At 44.4% G+C, this 18,256-nt stretch overlaps 1 protein-coding gene across 4 annotated transcripts in view; it reads right to left on the reverse strand.

Annotated features, from left to right (window-relative positions):
* abcc8 (ATP-binding cassette, sub-family C (CFTR/MRP), member 8) overlaps nt 1–18,256 on the reverse strand; it is a gene marked incomplete at both ends in the record, with an annotated part of 74,711 nt that overhangs the window by 13,810 nt on the left and 42,645 nt on the right. For 2 of the 4 annotated variants that reach the window (XM_083655135.1, XM_083655133.1), the window contains 8 exons: nt 3,196–3,449; nt 7,195–7,291; nt 7,442–7,567; nt 8,248–8,385; nt 9,896–9,976; nt 10,404–10,488; nt 13,650–13,748; nt 14,571–14,609. In XM_083655135.1, the coding sequence (XP_083511261.1) occupies nt 3,196–3,449; nt 7,195–7,291; nt 7,442–7,567; nt 8,248–8,385; nt 9,896–9,976; nt 10,404–10,488; nt 13,650–13,748; nt 14,571–14,609 (919 nt within the window). Of the gene's footprint in view, nt 1–3,195; nt 3,450–7,146; nt 7,292–7,441; nt 7,568–8,247; nt 8,386–9,895; nt 9,977–10,403; nt 10,489–13,649; nt 13,749–14,570; nt 14,610–18,256 lie in introns of all 4 variants that reach the window. The other 2 variants (XM_083655134.1, XM_083655132.1) reach the window with 2 other exon arrangements.

An 18,256-nucleotide genomic window follows, 5' to 3' on the forward strand; every position in this document is an offset into this window, starting at 1 on the left:
GATCACGATCACAGGAGAATCCTTCTTGCCAAGCTTCAAGTTAAGTTATGCGTTAGTGGCCAAACCACCAGTGCTTCAGACCAATCAGCATCCTATGAGGATGGAGCTATTGTACGGACATAGTTTAGGTTTAACAACAGTGAGACGTGTCTGTTCGTTCACAACAATGGTGGCTCGTAAAGAGGCTAGCTATAACTATATCTGAACTGGAGGATTTTCTGGGTGGAAAAGATGTTTTTGCTCTTCTCCCGACTGGCTTCGGTGGGTTTGTTTTGTTGATCTGATTGGTTGAAGTTAGCCCATGATAGACGGTGATAGACAGATGGTTCGTCCAATCACCTGCAGTGCCAAGTATTTTTTTTAAGTGTCTGTTTCCAATTATGACTTCCCAAATGGTTCTGCATAACAAACCATCTGGCGTGTCAGTCAGGTTAGGTTAACAATGAGCTGACTAATGCATCAAAAGCAAGAGGAGCTTCCAAGATGAATCTGACAACATTTGGACAAAAACAGGCTCTGCAACAATGTCCTCTCTTCATCTGACCTTCACTCTTTGTCCCTCTCTTCAATCTACCTCTCCTTCACTCTGCCTTTGATAGATTCTGCCTTTTCTATGTCCACTGTAGCACATGTCTGCTCACAGTGGCATTCCAAATGCTGAAAAGACTCTTTCCAATGCTCTTCTCCCATTTCTACTGTTTCAAAGGTCGAACATTAGATGGCAGAAAGGTCATTTTCTGACCTTTTCATCGGTTTTTCACTTTAGTTTATCACATTGCAAGTGACCTGTCAAAGTGCCCATACAGTGTAGTATTATTTCTACATTTGCGTTGTTTGTTTGTTGTGTGGGACAGCAGCTTGGCAGCGTGTGAAGTGGCAGCCATGAGCCATGTGCTACAGGTTGGCTCTGATAGCACAGCAGGGCTTTTGAGTGGCCACATAAAATACAGCTGATTAGATATGCCTGACAAAGACACTGACGCCCAGGGAAACAAGCAGGCCTCGTCATCACACACACAATTTATCTACAAACACTTACATTTGGTGTGTGTGTGTGTGTGTGTGTGTGTGTGTGTGTGTGTGTGTGTGTGTGTGTGTGTGTGAGAGAGAGAGAGAGAGAGAGAGAGAGAAAGCGAGGGGGGGAGAGGGACAGATGTGTTTGTATATATTCACTCTTGGCAAGGGGACACAGTGTGACTTTCAGCTGCTGTCCCCAACTCTAGCTGACTCTCTCTTTAGCCGCCGTATGACTTTGTGAAATGCGAGCTGGCACAGTGCACAGGGCGGGCGCACGCACGCACGCACACACACACACACACACACACACACACACACACACACACACACACACACACACACACACACACACACACACACACCACTGAAGAAGACTATATTATTAATAATAGATCTGCTTTCCTGGAACATGATAACCTGCCAACAGCTGGCGTGACCCTAATGTGTGAACGGCACAGCTTAAGCCCCTATTCCCCAGCATGGTCTCTGTGTTTCATGCACACACTGCCCACCCACATGTAACACACGCACACACACACACACACACACACACACACACACACACACACACACACACACACACACACACACACACACACAACTATAAATACCAGGGAAGGTTAAGACTGGTCAAAGGTTAAAGCAAGTTCAGAGTGAAATGCAGTCAGTAAAGTAGTCATATACTATAACTACTGAGTCAGTAAAGTAGTCATATACTGTAACTACTGAGTCAGTAAAGTAGTCATATACTGTAACTACTGAGTCAGTAAAGTAGTCATATACTATAACTACTGAGTCAGTAAAGTAGTCATATACTGTAACTACTGAGTCAGTAAAGTAGTCATATACTATAACTACTGAGTCAGTAAAGTAGTCATATACTGTAACTACTGAGTCAGTAAAGTAGTCATATACTGTAACTACTGAGTCAGTAAAGTAGTCATATACTGTAACTACTGAGTCAGTAAAGTAGTCATATACTATAACTACTGAGTCAGTAAAGTAGTCATATACTGTAACTACTGAGTCAGTAAAGTAGTCATATACTATAACTACTGAGTCAGTAAAGTAGTCATATACTGTAACTACTGAGTCAGTAAAGTAGTCATATACTGTAACTACTGAGTCTGTAAAGTAGTCATATACTGTAACTACTGAGTCTGTAAAGTAGTCATATACTGTAACTACTGAGTCAGTAAATAATTTACATTTACTTTGGGGGCGGCTGTGGCTCAGTAGGTTCAGGTTGCCCACTAATCAGAAGGTTGGTGCTTTTGATCCCCGGATCCTGCAGTCCATGTGCCCAAGTGTCCTGGGGCAAGATATTGAAGCCCAAATGGCACCCGGGTGCCAGCACCCTGTGCGGTAGCTTGCCCCCATCAGTGTGTGTGTGAAAGCGTTTTGAGCGGTCAGTCAGTAGACTAGAAGCGCGCTATATAAATGCATTCCATTTCACCATTTGTACGAGCGGATCCCATCTGTCAGCTCATGGGGATTGGAATAAAGAATAAAGAAGATAAAGAGAGGCTTGTTGTATAATAATATAAGTGACAATTTATTGCTGCTTTATTTATATCTGTTGTCTCTGAAATAGGATGAGAGGTTACTTCAGGATATATCAATAACTCTCTGCTTCACAAAACAAAGGAGCAGCACCTCCGGCTCAGAGAACTCTTCTATTTGTTAGGAGGTTTATTGAATGTGTTTGTAGTCTTCGACACAGAACAGAAGCATCCATCACTCTGAAGAAATGGATCCACTCTGTCTTTACATTTACCCAACAGCTCTTTCTCTTGTCCTCCATTGACACCCACACACTTCCTCCCTCGTACAGGCTTTTAGTCAAACGAGCCTGGATAAATGGCTTTTCCATTTCAACACAGATTCTCCATCTCTGCATGTCTGTAGCTCTGTAAGATGCAGATGAGGCTGAGACCTGAGGGTGAATTATTGAACACTCCATCTGTTTTAGCTCCGCTCTGCTCAACTGAGATGCAGAGGAAGAGTTTAGAGAGGAAGTTGTTATGTCTTAGTGGCAGTGACTGTCAAGCTGCAGGTTTGATCACTCAAGATTGCTGGTCAATAAAAGAACAAAAAGCATTTTGGCCAGATGACGATGAATGAGCTGTTCAAAATAATGACACAAATCATTTGCCTTTCAGTGCAATATTCTCTCACCTGAACAATGGTGCAATTCCGCTCCGTGGCCATCATCTTGGCTTTGATGACGTTCGACGTCCAGTGGGCCAGCCAGTAGTCAATGGCGACCATGAGGGAGTGTTTGAAGAGCTGCGATAGGAGGAGCAAAGTGAGGAGGAGGAGCCCGGCGGAGGACAGGTAGGTGCCACAGGAGTGCCAGGGGATGGTGGCTCGCTGCCGCATCACCTGGGACAGGTTGTCGTCTTCGTCACTCTCACTCTCCACCGACTCCTCTGGAACGGAGAGAGACCAGTTACAATGTTGCAGGCTTGGTTTGCTTCTGGGCAAACGTGAGATGTGATTAAGTTGTGTCAATGAAAAGAGTCGAGATATTTTGGGACGCAACAGCGACTGCATATTACCTTTGGAAAGAAAGATGCTTCCCTGTGCTGTAGAACGTTTGTTCTTCTTACCATGTTTTAACCTGGACTCTGATTTCTGTTGTGTTTTTCTATTAGCCCTTTCACACCAAGGGTCCAATCAGGGTTATTCCCAGGTTGATTTAGGGTATGAAGGGTTAACCCAGGTTGATTTAGGGTATGAAGAGTTAACCCAGGTTGATTTAGGGTATGAAGAGTTAACCCAGGTTGATTTAGGGTATGAAGGGTTAACATAGGTTGATTTAGCGTATGAAGGGTTAACCCAGGTTGATTTAGGGTATGAAGAGTTAACATAGGTTGATTTAGCGTATGAAGGGTTAACCCAGGTTGATTTAGGGTATGAAGGGTTAACCCAGGTTGATTTAGGGTATGAAGGGTTAACCCAGGTTGATTTAGGGTATGAAGAGTTAACCCAGGTTGATTTAGGGTATGAAGAGTTAACCCAGGTTGATTTAGGGTATGAAGGGTTAACCCAGGTTGATTTAGAGTATGAAGGGTTAACCCAGGTTGATTTAGGGTATGAAGGGTTAACCCAGGTTGATTTAGGGTATGAAGGGTTAACCCAGGTTGATTTAGGGTATGAAGGGTTAACCCAGGTTGATTTAGGGTATGAAGAGTTAACCCAGGTTGATTTAGGGTATGAAGGGTTAACCCAGGTTGATTTAGGGTATGAAGGGTTAACCCAGGTTGCCCGACCCGGGTTGGCGACCCACCTCGAGGAGTGGGTTGGATCAGGGCTCAATGCAGTGTGAATGGCACCACCCGGGTAGCTACTGTATTTGTTACGCTAAATAGCCGATGCTAATTGTTATGCATCTCTCCCGGGTTGTAACCCAGGTTCGATCTGAATTGCCATAACCAGAGATGAACCCGTGTTGACTGACTTGGTGTGAATTGGCAAAAGAAGGGCTGAACATGGGTCAAGTAACCCTGGTCGTTGGTCTGCAAGTGTTATAAATCTAACCATGCTCTGGTCTCCTTTGACCTACATCATGTCTCACTACAATGCTGATTATACACTCTGTGACATTTCTTCTTCAATCTGTCAACGTTCCTGCTCCTATCTAGATCTTTCATTCTCTTTCCCTCTCTTTCTCTAGTCGTCTCTTTCCCTCTCTTTCTCTAGTCGTCTCTTTCCCTCTCTTTCTCTAGTCGTCTCTTTCCCTCTCTTTCTCTAGTCGTCTCTTTCCCTCTCTTTCTCTAGTCGTCTCTTTCCCTCTCTTTCTCTAGTCGTCTCTTTCCCTCTCTTTCTCTAGTCGTCTCTGACAAAGTCTTACTGATTCTTCCTCTTGTGTCTCATAGGAACAGTTCCATATAGGAGAGAAGAGGAAAAATAAGTAGGCCACAAGAGAGGAGAAAAGAGAGGGGGGGGAGGGGAGCTCAGTGCCGATATTGGAGAGAGAGAGAGAGAGAGAGAGAGAGAGAGAGAGAGAGAGAGAGAGTATGCTACAGCAGCACTGATGAATTCAGCATTCCATATTCATACATATTCTACCACACCAGGCAGATGCTCATTCCCATGAATGGGGAGTTTTTCAGGAGGGGGACGGAGGCAGAGCGGCCATGACATAGTGACCGGGGGATGAAGAGCAAGTGTTTACGACTCATGACTGTTTATGGCCCACGCCCCCCCACGCCCCCCTCCATATAAATATATCACATCAGATCATGCAGCAATCAGTAGAGCACGTGGCTGCATGTGGCTGGCTGGGAGGCCAAGGCAAGCCAGAGGGAGAGAGAGGACAAGAGAGGACATGAGAGGACAGGAGAGGAAAGGAAATGAAAGGAAGAAAGGTAAATACTAAATAGACTACTGCTACCATCACATTCATGCTGGCAAAGTCTTGAAGGATAAGTTCACCCAAAAATAAAAATGCAGTCATTATCTACTCACCCCCATGCTGATGGAAGGACAGGTGAAGTTTGTTAGTCCACAAAACAGTCATGGAGATTCACAGAAACAAAACAATTGAAGCGGATGGTGACCAACTTTCAACGTAAAAAAAAAAAAAACATACTAGCGTACTCTCCAGAAACCCCAAGACATTTACACCCTGTTTTTATATAGCTGAAATCTACTCCAGAATCAGAGGCAGATTACTATAGCCTGCTACAGGGAAGATTTCAGCTAGAGTAAAACAATAGGGTAGAAATTATGTCTTTTCAAGTCCACTTGGCATCACGGGGCTTCTGGAGACTTGGATTGCTCCAGGCAAGCAGTATGGACCCATTTCATGCTTTCTTCTTTTCTTTTCTTTTTTACGTTTGACAGTTGGACCCCAACCACTTCAATTGTTTAGGAGAATTCTGCAATTGTTCATTGTTGCTGTGAAACTCCACATACATCCAAACATATATACAGACATCCATATACTGTACATACTGTATGGTTTGTGGACTAACAAACCCTCGTCCTTCCATCAGCATGGACGTGAGTGGATAATGACAGATTTTTTGTGTGTGAACATATCCTTTAAGCAAGTATTTTAAGGAGCAGGAGGACAAACGGAGTGAAAATGGATAAAGACAAAGACAAGGAAGAGACTAAATGGATGGTGAGAGCTGTCACATGAATCCAACATGGTGGAGGAGAGGCCTGCAGGACTTGCAGTGTCACGATGCCACAGACTCGGTGGTAAAACCATGCTTTCTGGCCACACCTGCGAAATCGCACATGAAGCCAGCAGCTGGTGCTGCAGCCATCCCACACGACACGTCCACCCCGGGGTGCCATGAGCACACGGGAGACAACACAGAACACACATGAAGAGTACAGTACAGCCGTGGCACCTTAGTACCTCCCACCACAGTCATACAGACAGCATGACTGTACAGCAGAGACACACAGAGAGAGAGAGGATCAAATACAGTGTTGATCCACAGCACAGAGGCTGTGAGTGGCTCCTAGAGAGAAGGTCATATAGCCAAGAGAGACACCTGACCCAGAATGCACAGCAAGGCCTGCAGTATTTACACCTATTCAACATTTGCATTACACAGAAAAGGTAGAATAAAACATGATAAGGGACAAGAATGAAATAGAGGAAAATGTTTTTTCTATTCCTCTTTCTTCCAGTCATTGCAAACATTGCATTAGTATAGGTGCAAACATTATGACTAAGCTGATGAGCTTAAGCCTTCATGTAACAGATGATGCTGCACTTCGCAAATAGCCACAACAGGGAAGAGGGAACACTCCTTTAAGCCAGACACACTTGGTAACACAAGCACTGTGTGTGCATGCGCGCGCGCACGCATGCACACACAGTCACACACACACATGCGCACACACACGCACACACATCACACAAACACACACACACACACACGTGCGCACGCACAAACACACAACCATACACACGCAGACACACACACATGCACGCACACACGCACGCACGCACGCACGCACGCACGCACACACACACACACACACACACACACACACACACACACACACACACACACACACACACACTCATACATATGCACCATGCTGAAATCAGTGAAGCACTGATTGCATCTTTGTAATCAACTTCAACTGTAATCAGACTGCTGTTGTTTATCATCACAGAAGAGGTTGTGACCTTTGACCTCTCACCTTCCTCATCCTCCTCGGTCCTGACGGCCTCTCTGGAGTACATGGCTCTCCGCAGGTTTTTCCTCTCCAGGTCTGTCATGCTCTCTGCCACCGTCTCCTGGAGGAAAGATGAAGACAATCTTGTCCAATGTTTCTATTTCCTAATAAACAGGATGTGATGTAAGTGACCTTAAATAACACAAACTCTTCATTTCAAGCAGCACTAAATGCTTTGCCGTGGCACTTTTCATTTCCAGGCCTTAGTCACCTTCTCAAACTCCTGGTCCTGTCGGTGCATCAGGGTTTTCCACTGTTCAAAGAGGTCAGGCTCAGAGTTCTGGATGTCCTTCAGAGTCCCTTCAGTCTGGATGGTCCCGTCTTTCATTGCAATGATCTGATCACACACAATCGCACGCATGCGTGCACACACACACACACACACACACACAAACACACACACACACACACACACACACACACACACACACACACACACACACACACAGGCGCGAGCGCACACACAGTGTAGGAAATTGAAAAAATATATTGGGGGCAACTGTCTGAAAAATGGGCACTTTAAAAGAAATTGTAGTGCATAAAGTTCAGGGTTTCAACGATAACAACGACAACAACGACAGGGAAAATGCAGTATGTAATAATCGTAAAACATGGAAAGATATCTGTCATTGTAATCTCTTTAATCTGGCATCCTTCTGAGACAAACTGTCTGTATCTCAAAGGAGACAGTTAGGTGTCTAGTCTAGGTGTGAATAATGGTCACAATACAACAGCTGCAGAAAGGAAAGGGCGGCCTTGAAAAAGAGAGTACGGTAAATCACTGGGTAAATAAAGGTAACATGAAAGGCCTCATCTATAACTGTTTCTGTTGAAAAGTTAAAAGGTGTTTAACTCTGCAGTGCATGCAGCTGCCTGACATAATAAATGGAAACTGCTTTCTCTCTCTCTCTCTCTCTCTCTCTCTCTCTCTCTCTCTCTCTCTCTCTCTCTCTCTCTCTCTCTCTCTCTCTCACACACACACACACACACACACACACACACCCGCCCTGCTCTTACCCAGTCTGCGTGCGGTAGGTACTGCAGCTTGTGTGTGACCAAAACTACCGTCCTCTTCTCCTCTCTCAGGAGCTTGAGGATACCATCCTGCATCAGATGGTCGCTCAGGTGGATGTCCAAGGCAGAGAACGGGTCATCCTGGAAAAAATACAGGGAGTTAAAAAAAACTGCAAGTAGAGAGGAAAAGACAACAAAAGTATTATTGAGAGGCAGTGTACTGTAATACATCAGAGATTAAGAATTATGGAGACTGTGTACAGTAATCAGTGTTGGGGGCAACTCATTACAAAAGTAACATGCATGTAATATATTACTTTTAGCAGTAACTCAGTAATATAACTTATTACCAATATGATTTCAGTGATATTATACCAGATACTCTGTCAAGTAACACAAGTTACAAATTGAGTTACTTTTTTTTTTAATCAAAGCACATATTTAAATAAAGATACAATCATTTCCTAATCAAATTGTGTGCTTTTATGCAAATAACCACTATAGATGACAATAACAAAGGAAAAGGATCACTTTAATTTTGGACGGTTTACACTGACTTCAAGACGGTTGAAATGATTAGGGAATGGTTCAGGAGCGGCAATGTCATTCTGCTACTGCAGTTATTTTGGTGAAAGTAATGCAAAAGTAGTGTAAGAAGCAATGAGTTACCCTACACAGACAGTAATATTGTAAAGTAACTTATTACTTTCAAATGAAAGTAAGTAGTAGTAGTCTATTACATTTTGAAAGTACCAACACCGACTGTAATACCTCTAAGTGTGATGGAGAGTCAGTGTACTGTAATACCTCAGAGATTAGGGACATTCAGGGACATTTTCCAATCACTGTTCGTTTTCAAATAACAGTATGTTGCAGCTTGTAGCCGGACTCAGATTGCTCTTTTTGTCACATAGGAATGCATCAGAAAGAGGCCCATGAATCATTTGTCTTCAGATATACTTTAAGAAACACTGCTCCACTGTGAATAGATATACCTTAAGAAACACTGCTCCACTGTGAATAGATATACTTTAAGAAACACTGCTCCACTGTGAATAGATATACCTTAAGAAACACTGCTCCACTGTGAATAGTGACAAAGTGCCTGCTGCTAGCAAAGGTAATAAAGTTGTGCCCATCCCTAAGGCCATGTTCAGACTAGGAGGCCAAATCTGATTTGTGAACTTTAGTGACCTATTAATGACTTTATCCAGATTGGTTTTATGAGTCTGGACGCTCCAAGTCTGATTTGTGTCACTTGTCCCAAACCACATATGGAGGTAGTTTCCAATCTGCTTCAAATGTGCTTTTGACTGATGTGTCTTCAGTGCGGACGCACAGATCCATCAAATCTGATTTGAACGTCACTCGCAACTCGTCATCAAATGCTTCTGCGCAGGAAAACCACGTCACCAATGTACGTATTTACTGACGCCCACGTATAGTAACCATAGCAACCCATGCAGATAGGCTGTTTAGGTCTGGACACACAGATCCGACTTGAAAATCAGATTCGGGGCAGTACGGACACACTCCCAAATCAGATTTGGGAAACCAATCAAGATAATGATGATTAATGACTTTATCAGCAAATCAGATTTGCCTGTAATGTGAACATGGCCTAAGATATGTGTGTGCACTGCAGACTCACCAGAAAGACCACGTTGGTCTGCTGGTACAAGGCTCGAGCAACACTGATGCGCTGTTTCTGTCCACCTGAGAGGATAATGCCCTAGACACGAGGAGAGCACATGATGTGAGGAAAGCAGTACAACGAGGAATTAATCATATCATTTATTATCACCATAAAGCCCCGCAGCACTCGCCCGCCCCCCAAAGTATCAAAGGTAATGCATTTCCTGCATTACTGAGGCATGAATTAATCTAACATGACAGTGCTCTGGCTAAACAAGGTCCATTTGGTTCCCCACATTCATAATCATCAAACCCTGATTGTATATTAATGATGACAAGTGATACTGCAGCACAGCAATCCACAGTCTCACTTGTAGCCAAGCGGCAACCTCCTTCTTGTAAAAATGAAGCAAGCGCCGGAAGTGCCAAAAACTGCAGTTCCTCGAATGGCCACTTGAGGCTGGCAGCATAGACCCCCCCCTCCCAATGGCTGACCTATATTTACAATGTATGGTGATACTGACCCTCTCCCCAACCTCCGTTTGGTCCCCCTGGGGAAGGATGTCGATGTCTGGCTGAAGGGAGCAGGCCTCGATGACAGCTTTGTACCTGAGGACACACGGTGGGAGAGTACAGGTGAGGGCAGGGAGCAGCTGCTGATGCTCACGGAAGGAAACTATGGTCCTCTGTAGTCGAGGTGCTTGGTGTTGATTCACAGTCTGGATAGATAGTCTGGACATTGATTTGACTGAGACAAAGCAATATCTGAGAGCCCATATAGTGTGAAGATATGCGGTAGCCTACATCATGGATATTTATGCCATGCCCCATAAAACTCTCTTCATACTGATGCTGCACAGAAGAGAAACATGAATCTCTGCTGCTATGAAGAGATGCAGCAGCCTCAGTGGGCGAACTTGAAAGATATGGCCCTGGGGGGCTGACCACAGCCGGTTCAACAGACAGAGAAAGAATAGATGAGAGGCAGACAGGGGTGCAGCATGAGGGCAGAGAGAGTGGGAAGCAGGACGTGACCGGACTGGGAACACATTTCAGCTCTGCCATTGTTTTTGCCTTGGCTACAGTAGCCCACCCATTCATCCATTTGACTCAGGACAGATCGTTGGCTTGAAGCCACTATGGAAAACAACACTGCATTTGTCACTCATTGTTACATTTAACTTTCTCAAATGAAATCTAGCTTTGCTTTGTCTGTTTTGTAACCAAAGAAGCCAAAAATACCTTCATTTCAATTAAAGCAGCTACGAGGAACTTTCATTTTGTGTTGATTATTGTGGCCCCTGTGGAGAAAAGCGGTATTGTGCTCTCTGGACAAAGATTGCATTGCATTTCCTGAACGCCGATGCTCCTCCCGCTGTCTCCACCGGGCTGTCTGAGGCGCGGCATGCCAGGCAGGTCAGTGAGCCTCCCCCACTGTTTCATTCACTGCATAGGGTTAACGTTACTGCTTCATCCGCCGGTCAAGAACAAAAATTACAACCAGTTTCACACGGACGTGACACAGGACGTGACACAGGACGTGACACAGGACGTGACACAGGACAGACGTGCGTCCGACCAGCGCACAGGCATTTATAAAAACAACATAGAAATCACAGATCTCCTCGCTGATGTAGGTAAGATGTGAGGCATGAGTATTACATTTAGACTGTTTCATAACCAGTTAAAAGATCCTCATAGCTGCTTTAACCTTTAGGCCACCACATGAAATATGTATGTTGATTATTGAGAGCTTGCTGTACATGTTTGCTGTTAATTATATTGGCTATTTTTCATTTGTTTTTCTTACTTATATTATATAAGTAAGAATATAAGTTATATATTCTAATAACATCTAAATCTAAGACAAATATGTGACATTTAACTATACATATCCATGGTTAATATAAGCAAGGTAGGACAGAATAAGTTAGAGGCTACAGTCAAAAGTAAAAGCTTTGCTAGCTGCTTCTCGTGATGCTACTGCTGGGTTTCTCAGAGGCTAACTGATCAGAAGTGGACCTCTAAACAAAAAACACCCTTACAGCTAAGGTCTACTTTGATGAGCCAAAAATGATGCATCAGAGGCAACGACAAAATATGCATTATCAACAAACTGATTTCCCCCCATTTGCACTTGGCCAATTTCCCTTCTGCTGATCCACCCTCTGCCGATCTGGGGAGAGCCGTAGGCTAGCACCATGCTTCCTCCGACACGTGCAGTTGCCAGCCGCTTCTTTTCACCTGACAGCGGGGAGCTTCACCGGCAGGACATAGCATGTGGGAGGATCACGCTATTCCCACCAGTTCCCTTCCGCCCCGACCAGGCGCCTCGACCGACCAGAGGAGGCGCTGCTGTAGTGCAGCGACCAGGACAATGTCTAGTGCACTTGAAACAACTTCTCTCCTTGCAATCTGTCTCAATCACTCACTGTCACACACATGCAGACACAAGCTAATAAGTGGCACAGCAGCCAACACAGCAGGTCACAGTGTTCTTGACCAAGGAGCGTTTCTTCTTCTTCTTCTTCTTCTTTTTAACAGCGGGTGCAACAGCTCAAAAGTGTCAGCCCCATCTGGAGTTTGCCAGTATTGCCACACAGACGGGATGAGACAGAGGAGACAGAGAGGAGGGTGAGCAAACATCCCTATTTTATACAACATCTCCACAGCAACAAAGCACAGTGCTCCATTAAATGTCTTTTCTATGGACACTCCATTAGGCCCAGAGAGACAGCCTGGCTACCACCAGCAACGTGGACAACCGACCTTTCAGCAACACCATTTGCTGTGAAGATGAAATACTGTGAGTTTGTGTGTGTGAGTGTGTGTGTGTGTGTGTGTGTGTGTGTGTGTGTGTGTGTGTGAGTGTGTGTGTGTGTATGTGTGTGTGTGTGTGTGTGTGTGTGTGTGTGTGTGTGTGTGTGTGTGTGTGTGTGTGTGAGTCAGAAAGAGCAAACGAGTGATTGTGCGCAGGCAGGCGTATAGCAGCATATGGTGTTGTTGTGCCACTGCCAGGGGGGGGATGAAAGAGTAGAGTCACTGCACAGCGACAAAAGAGGAAAACAGAACCACAGGTCGGACAGCTCTTATGTCACACCCTTTTAGCTGGGAAGCCACGCTTCACTTCCTGGAACACTCAAACTGTTCTCTATATTCCAACCTTGATTTAAGCAGGCCTGTTGATGACACACTTCGATTGACTGCAACCGCCTCGGAAAGCAGTGAGGTTGTTGTCTTGCCTTGGCTTAACCCATTGATACCTGATGCAGCATTTGTGTGTGTATCCCTTTAAGACCGTGAACCGCGTTAACGCGGTTCACGGTCTTAAAGGGATACGCACACAAATGAGGGGTATACACACAAATGCTGCATCAGGTATCAATGGGTTAACAACTTGTCCTGACATAGGGTCATATTGACGACTCTTATTATCATTAACAACTGTGGCTGCCATATTATAGTAACACCTACGACAGCAAACTGATGCAATACCGTTTTTGTTTTTATGCAAATACTATGCAAATACTACTAATGAATGAAGGTATAGCTCCTTGGTTATTACAAGAGTTATTATGCAAACAATAAAGCATGGCTATTAGCAGCTGAATCATTACATCACTGACCAATCACAATGCTTGGCTGAAACTATTCGCTGTGCTACAGTAGGTAAGTTACCCTAATGCACTATAGGGTTTCATTGTAAACCGATGTAACTATCATAAAAGTCCAACCTTTTAAATCCTTGCTGCGCTTGCCACTGGGCTCACCTGGGTTTGATCAGGGGCATCTCAAAAGTGATGTTCTCCACCAGGGTGGCGTTCAGCAGCCAGGGCTTCTGGGAAGCGTAGGCCACAGGCCCTCTCTTCCTATCAGAAGTGTCAAACACAGTGTCGAACACACATGATACTCTGCTTTGTCTGTTCAAAGACATAGACATAGATATACAGTACATAGTTTGTCTTTAGCCCCTTTGACACATGCAGGCAATTTTATGGGTTTCATGTGTGAAAGGGGCATTCTTTTCATACATGATAACGAGGAAATCCTTTGCTAGAACCGACCAGAGCAAGTAAGAGTGTGGCGGAGGTCCAAAATGCGTGACTCAGTAGCCAATGAATAGCCAGGAAGGAGGCTTGCGCTACTTTTGAATGCTAAAATAAAGCTGATCATGTACAATTTGATTCTTTAAACGTCGGACCCTCTCAAAGTACATCACAAACTGCCCATTTTGCTGCAACTCGACAGCGCTGCTTAATCCAGAACCTTACTTCCGGGAACTCTTGATCTTAAAAAACGGGTCAATTGGAGTGAACGGAGATGTCGCGACTCTTCTATATACACATCTCTGGAACTGACCTGTTCCTACATGAGCTAACTTCCCCTCAGCATGCCTGACGTGCTGCACCTCAGTGACTGATAGCCCTCCACTCTTCATCCAGATGCTGCCAGCAGTGACGCACAAGAATACTTCCAGCCCACAGACAGCCGGTGCATGTTGTATTGGTGAAGCTGATATGCTGTTCAGGGTTCAGGGGGGAAATAGCCTACTCGAGGGGAATATGTTGTTCTCTATGATTATCCTGCTGCTTCAGTGAGTTTCTAGATAAGCAGGAGATCTGCTGCTCTGTTCTACCTGCTGATAAAGGTGAGACGTCGCACAAAGACCATCTGGTGTTGTGTGAGCTTACCTGATCTCTCCATCACCGGCTGCATCCTTGTCTGTGGGACTGTAGAGACCATGTCAAACACACACACACACACACACACACACACACACACACACACACACACACACACACACACACACACACACACACACACACACACACACACACACACCAATACATTACATATACAATACTGTATCCATGTTATTAACAAGTTATTATCATGATCATCACCAGATCCACCTTATAATAACAAATTGCAACCAAACACCCGCACACACACACCCTCACTATGGCAGTAATGCCATTGCTCGGCAGCCCAAACAAACAGGCCGACCACTGCCCTATATGAACACGTCTATCATTAGCTGTGATGTCACCATTCCTAAAAATAACTCCCTCTCCCCCATTTCTTGCTGTCATTTGCTGATGCTAAAAATCAGCATAATCCAGCCATGCGGACTCTTGACACATTCAGCTCTCAGGAGATCTGATAGCGACAGCCGAGGTTGGTATGTCAAACACAAAGTTCACGGCTGTCAGGAGGTTTGCGGTTTGTTGGTGTCTGGTTCCTCTGGTCCCTACCCCTAACGGTGAGGGAAAGCTCACTCTCTTTAAAGAGAGCCAGGCTGTTTGTGGTCGGAAAGCAGAATGACATGCCTCAAAGGTCCTGGGCCCGATCCAAACCCAGGATGTTTGTTACGTGCTTTGGTCCACTAAGGCCTCCATGATATTCACAACACAATACACAAGACAGGGGTGACTACGACTGTCCAGTCTTAGTCACTTTATTTTTAATAAGTGTTTATACGTTTTATAAGCACTTATCTCTGGCATCAGAACAATATTGAAAATGTGTTGGCCTTAATCTTTGATCTAAATAATGGATCTAAATTACCTCTTGGCAAGGGGGAAATAATGTGGGAGAAGCAGTCTGCAGACTTGTCTATCAAATGGAGTGTTTGATATGTTTTATAGTGAGATACTGGCCATACTGGTTTGCCATACAGTAAGAAATGTCTGATCAGTCCAGGGAACTAATGCTAATAGCAATGGGAAAACAGGTTCCAGGGTGGGAATGACACGGGGGCCATGGCCTCCATTGCCCCTCCCTCTGGCCGTGACGGAGGCCATGGCCTCCATTGCCCCTCCCTCTGACCGTGACGGAGGCCATGGGCTCCATAGCTCCTCCATCTGGCCGTGAAGCCCTGAGATCCATAAGGCCACCGTGGCAGCTTGGCACCAGCCTGCTACTGTTGCTTTAAAAGCGTCAGTGATCTCAGTTTAATGTAGCCTGTCCTATGCAAAGGAATGTAGTGTAATTGGCTTATTTTAACACACATTTCAGAAAAATGGGATGGGAAAGGGTGGACAGCTTCAAGTACCTGGGAGTCAACATCCACCAGGACCTGACTTGGGCCGGCCACACCGCCACTGTTGTCAAAAAGGCCCAACAGCGAATACACGGACTCAGGCGCCTGAAGAAATTTGGGCTAAGGCCAGAAATCCTTAGGGCCTTCTACAGAGGCACCATTGAAAGCCTGCTGACTGGCTGCTTCACCACCTGGTACGGGAACTGTACCACCATGGACCGCAGGGCGCTACGGAGAGTGAGACGCGCGGCCCAGCACGTAACAGGATGTGAGTTGCCAGAACTGTATAAACAGCGGTGCCTCAGGAGGTCGCTGAAGATCATCAAAGACACAAACCATCCCCACAACAGCCTGTTCTCCCTGTTACCCTCAGGGAGAAGATACAGGGTTCCAAAAGCACGCACAAATCGCTTGAGGAACAGTTTCTTCCCGCAGGCCACGAGACTCCTTAACATACACAAATAGTGTAGTAGCCGTACTGTACCATACTGTAGCTGCTACCATTACGTATGTCTAATGTTTAATTGTATGTTTAATAAGGAATATGCTATTTGCACCTGTATGTCAAATACGCCGAATTTAAAACGCAGAGTTTAATTGTATGTTTAATAAGGAATATGCTATTTGCACCTGTATGTCAAATACGCCGAATTTAAAATGTTTAAGCACGTCTAAAGTATGCACATGACATGTGCACCTATGTGCAGTGAGGGGCAAAAAAAAAAAAAAAAAAAAAAAAAAAAAAAAACCAGCACTCAAAATAATTCCTTTTGGTTGTTTTATTTACCTTCAAGCAAGATGACAATGTACGTTTCGGCGTGGAGCCTTCCTCAGCATTGTGCTGACAGAAGACGGACATGACGTATAAATAGTGTCAAACCGGAAATACAATCAATTACATTATCAAGTACTAGGAAATATCTCACAACATAAAATAACAATGAATATAATATCAAAAACATCAGAGAATATCAAAAAAGAGATAAAGGTACAATTTCAAACAGTATACTTGTATATAAGTCTGTATATATTACACAGCAGGAATGCAATAATGTTTTGCAGACGAGAAGAATGAGGCTGGATGGCCACACTTGTGTTAAATAAGCACAGAAGAAAAGTCAACATATTAGAATAACAAAAATCAGTAAGAAAATATTTAAAATAGAATTAGAAAAATACATAATAAAATGCATATAAGTGAATGCATCGGATAGAGATACTGCAGGTCCACACATGACGCTCCCACACTGCCTTACAGTGCAAGAGCATCATGCGTGAACCCACAGCACATCCACCCGACGCACCCCTTAAAGAAAACAACCAAGCAAAAGTTCTTCATTCAAGCCCTTGGGGTGTTCCGTCTGTAAGGTATGTATCCAAAATGCCTCTCTTTGTAACAAGGCCTTGTCTCTGTCACCCCCCCTCTTCAGTGGACTGACCTGTTCTATACCCTGGAACCTGAGGGAACACACGTCGTGACCAAACTCATTAAAATGCCTGGCGACAGAGGATTTTATATCTCTGTTTCTAATGCTACTCTTGTGTTCTGAAATGCGAGTTTTCAACTCTCTGATAGTTTTTCCAATGTATACTAGCCCACAAGGACACTTCAATAGATACACAACAAATTTAGTTTTACACGAGATCCTACTCTTAATTGAGTACTTTCTTCCAGAGTGAGGATGGAAGAATGTCTCTCCTCTGATCATAGCATTGCATTGAATACAGTTAAAGCAAGGAAAATTACCATTCTGTACATCAGACAAAAAATGGGAGGGGCCAGGGGGGCGTGTGTAACAGTCAGCTCTAACGATCATATCTCGTACATTTCTTGCCCGTTTTTGAGCAAACAAGGGAGGCTCGCCAAATAAATGGCCCACTCACCTATGTGCAGTGAATATGCCACTGTCTCTGACTTGTCTTATCGCTATACTGCCTTATTGCTTGTTGTGTCTCTTGTTGTTTTTGCACTCGTATGCCCTGTTATATTTGTACTATGTTGTAAACGGAGTCCACAGCACAAGAATTTCACACGTGATACTTGTACCATGGAGTGACAATAAAAATCTTGAATCTTGAATCTTGAAATCGCTCTACATGATGTCAACAGAGCAATGACTTTTGTGTCCTGACATGTGGCCTTGTGCCCTAAAAAGAATTGCAACGCTGAAGGCCTTAATGGCCTTGCCCCTAAAATGATGAAATTCTCACCCCGACAGGTTCAGGAGGGCAATTGGATGACTTTAGTCATCTTTATAGGCTCATTTCACAGCAACCTTTTGAGGTGGTAAAGCAGGAAATAACGCAGGTGTAATCATTAGCATTAATGAGGGC

This window comes from Poromitra crassiceps (assembly GCF_964638095.1).
Source record: "Poromitra crassiceps genome assembly, chromosome: 18".
In the NCBI taxonomy this organism is placed as follows: Eukaryota; Metazoa; Chordata; class Actinopteri; order Beryciformes; family Melamphaidae; genus Poromitra; species Poromitra crassiceps.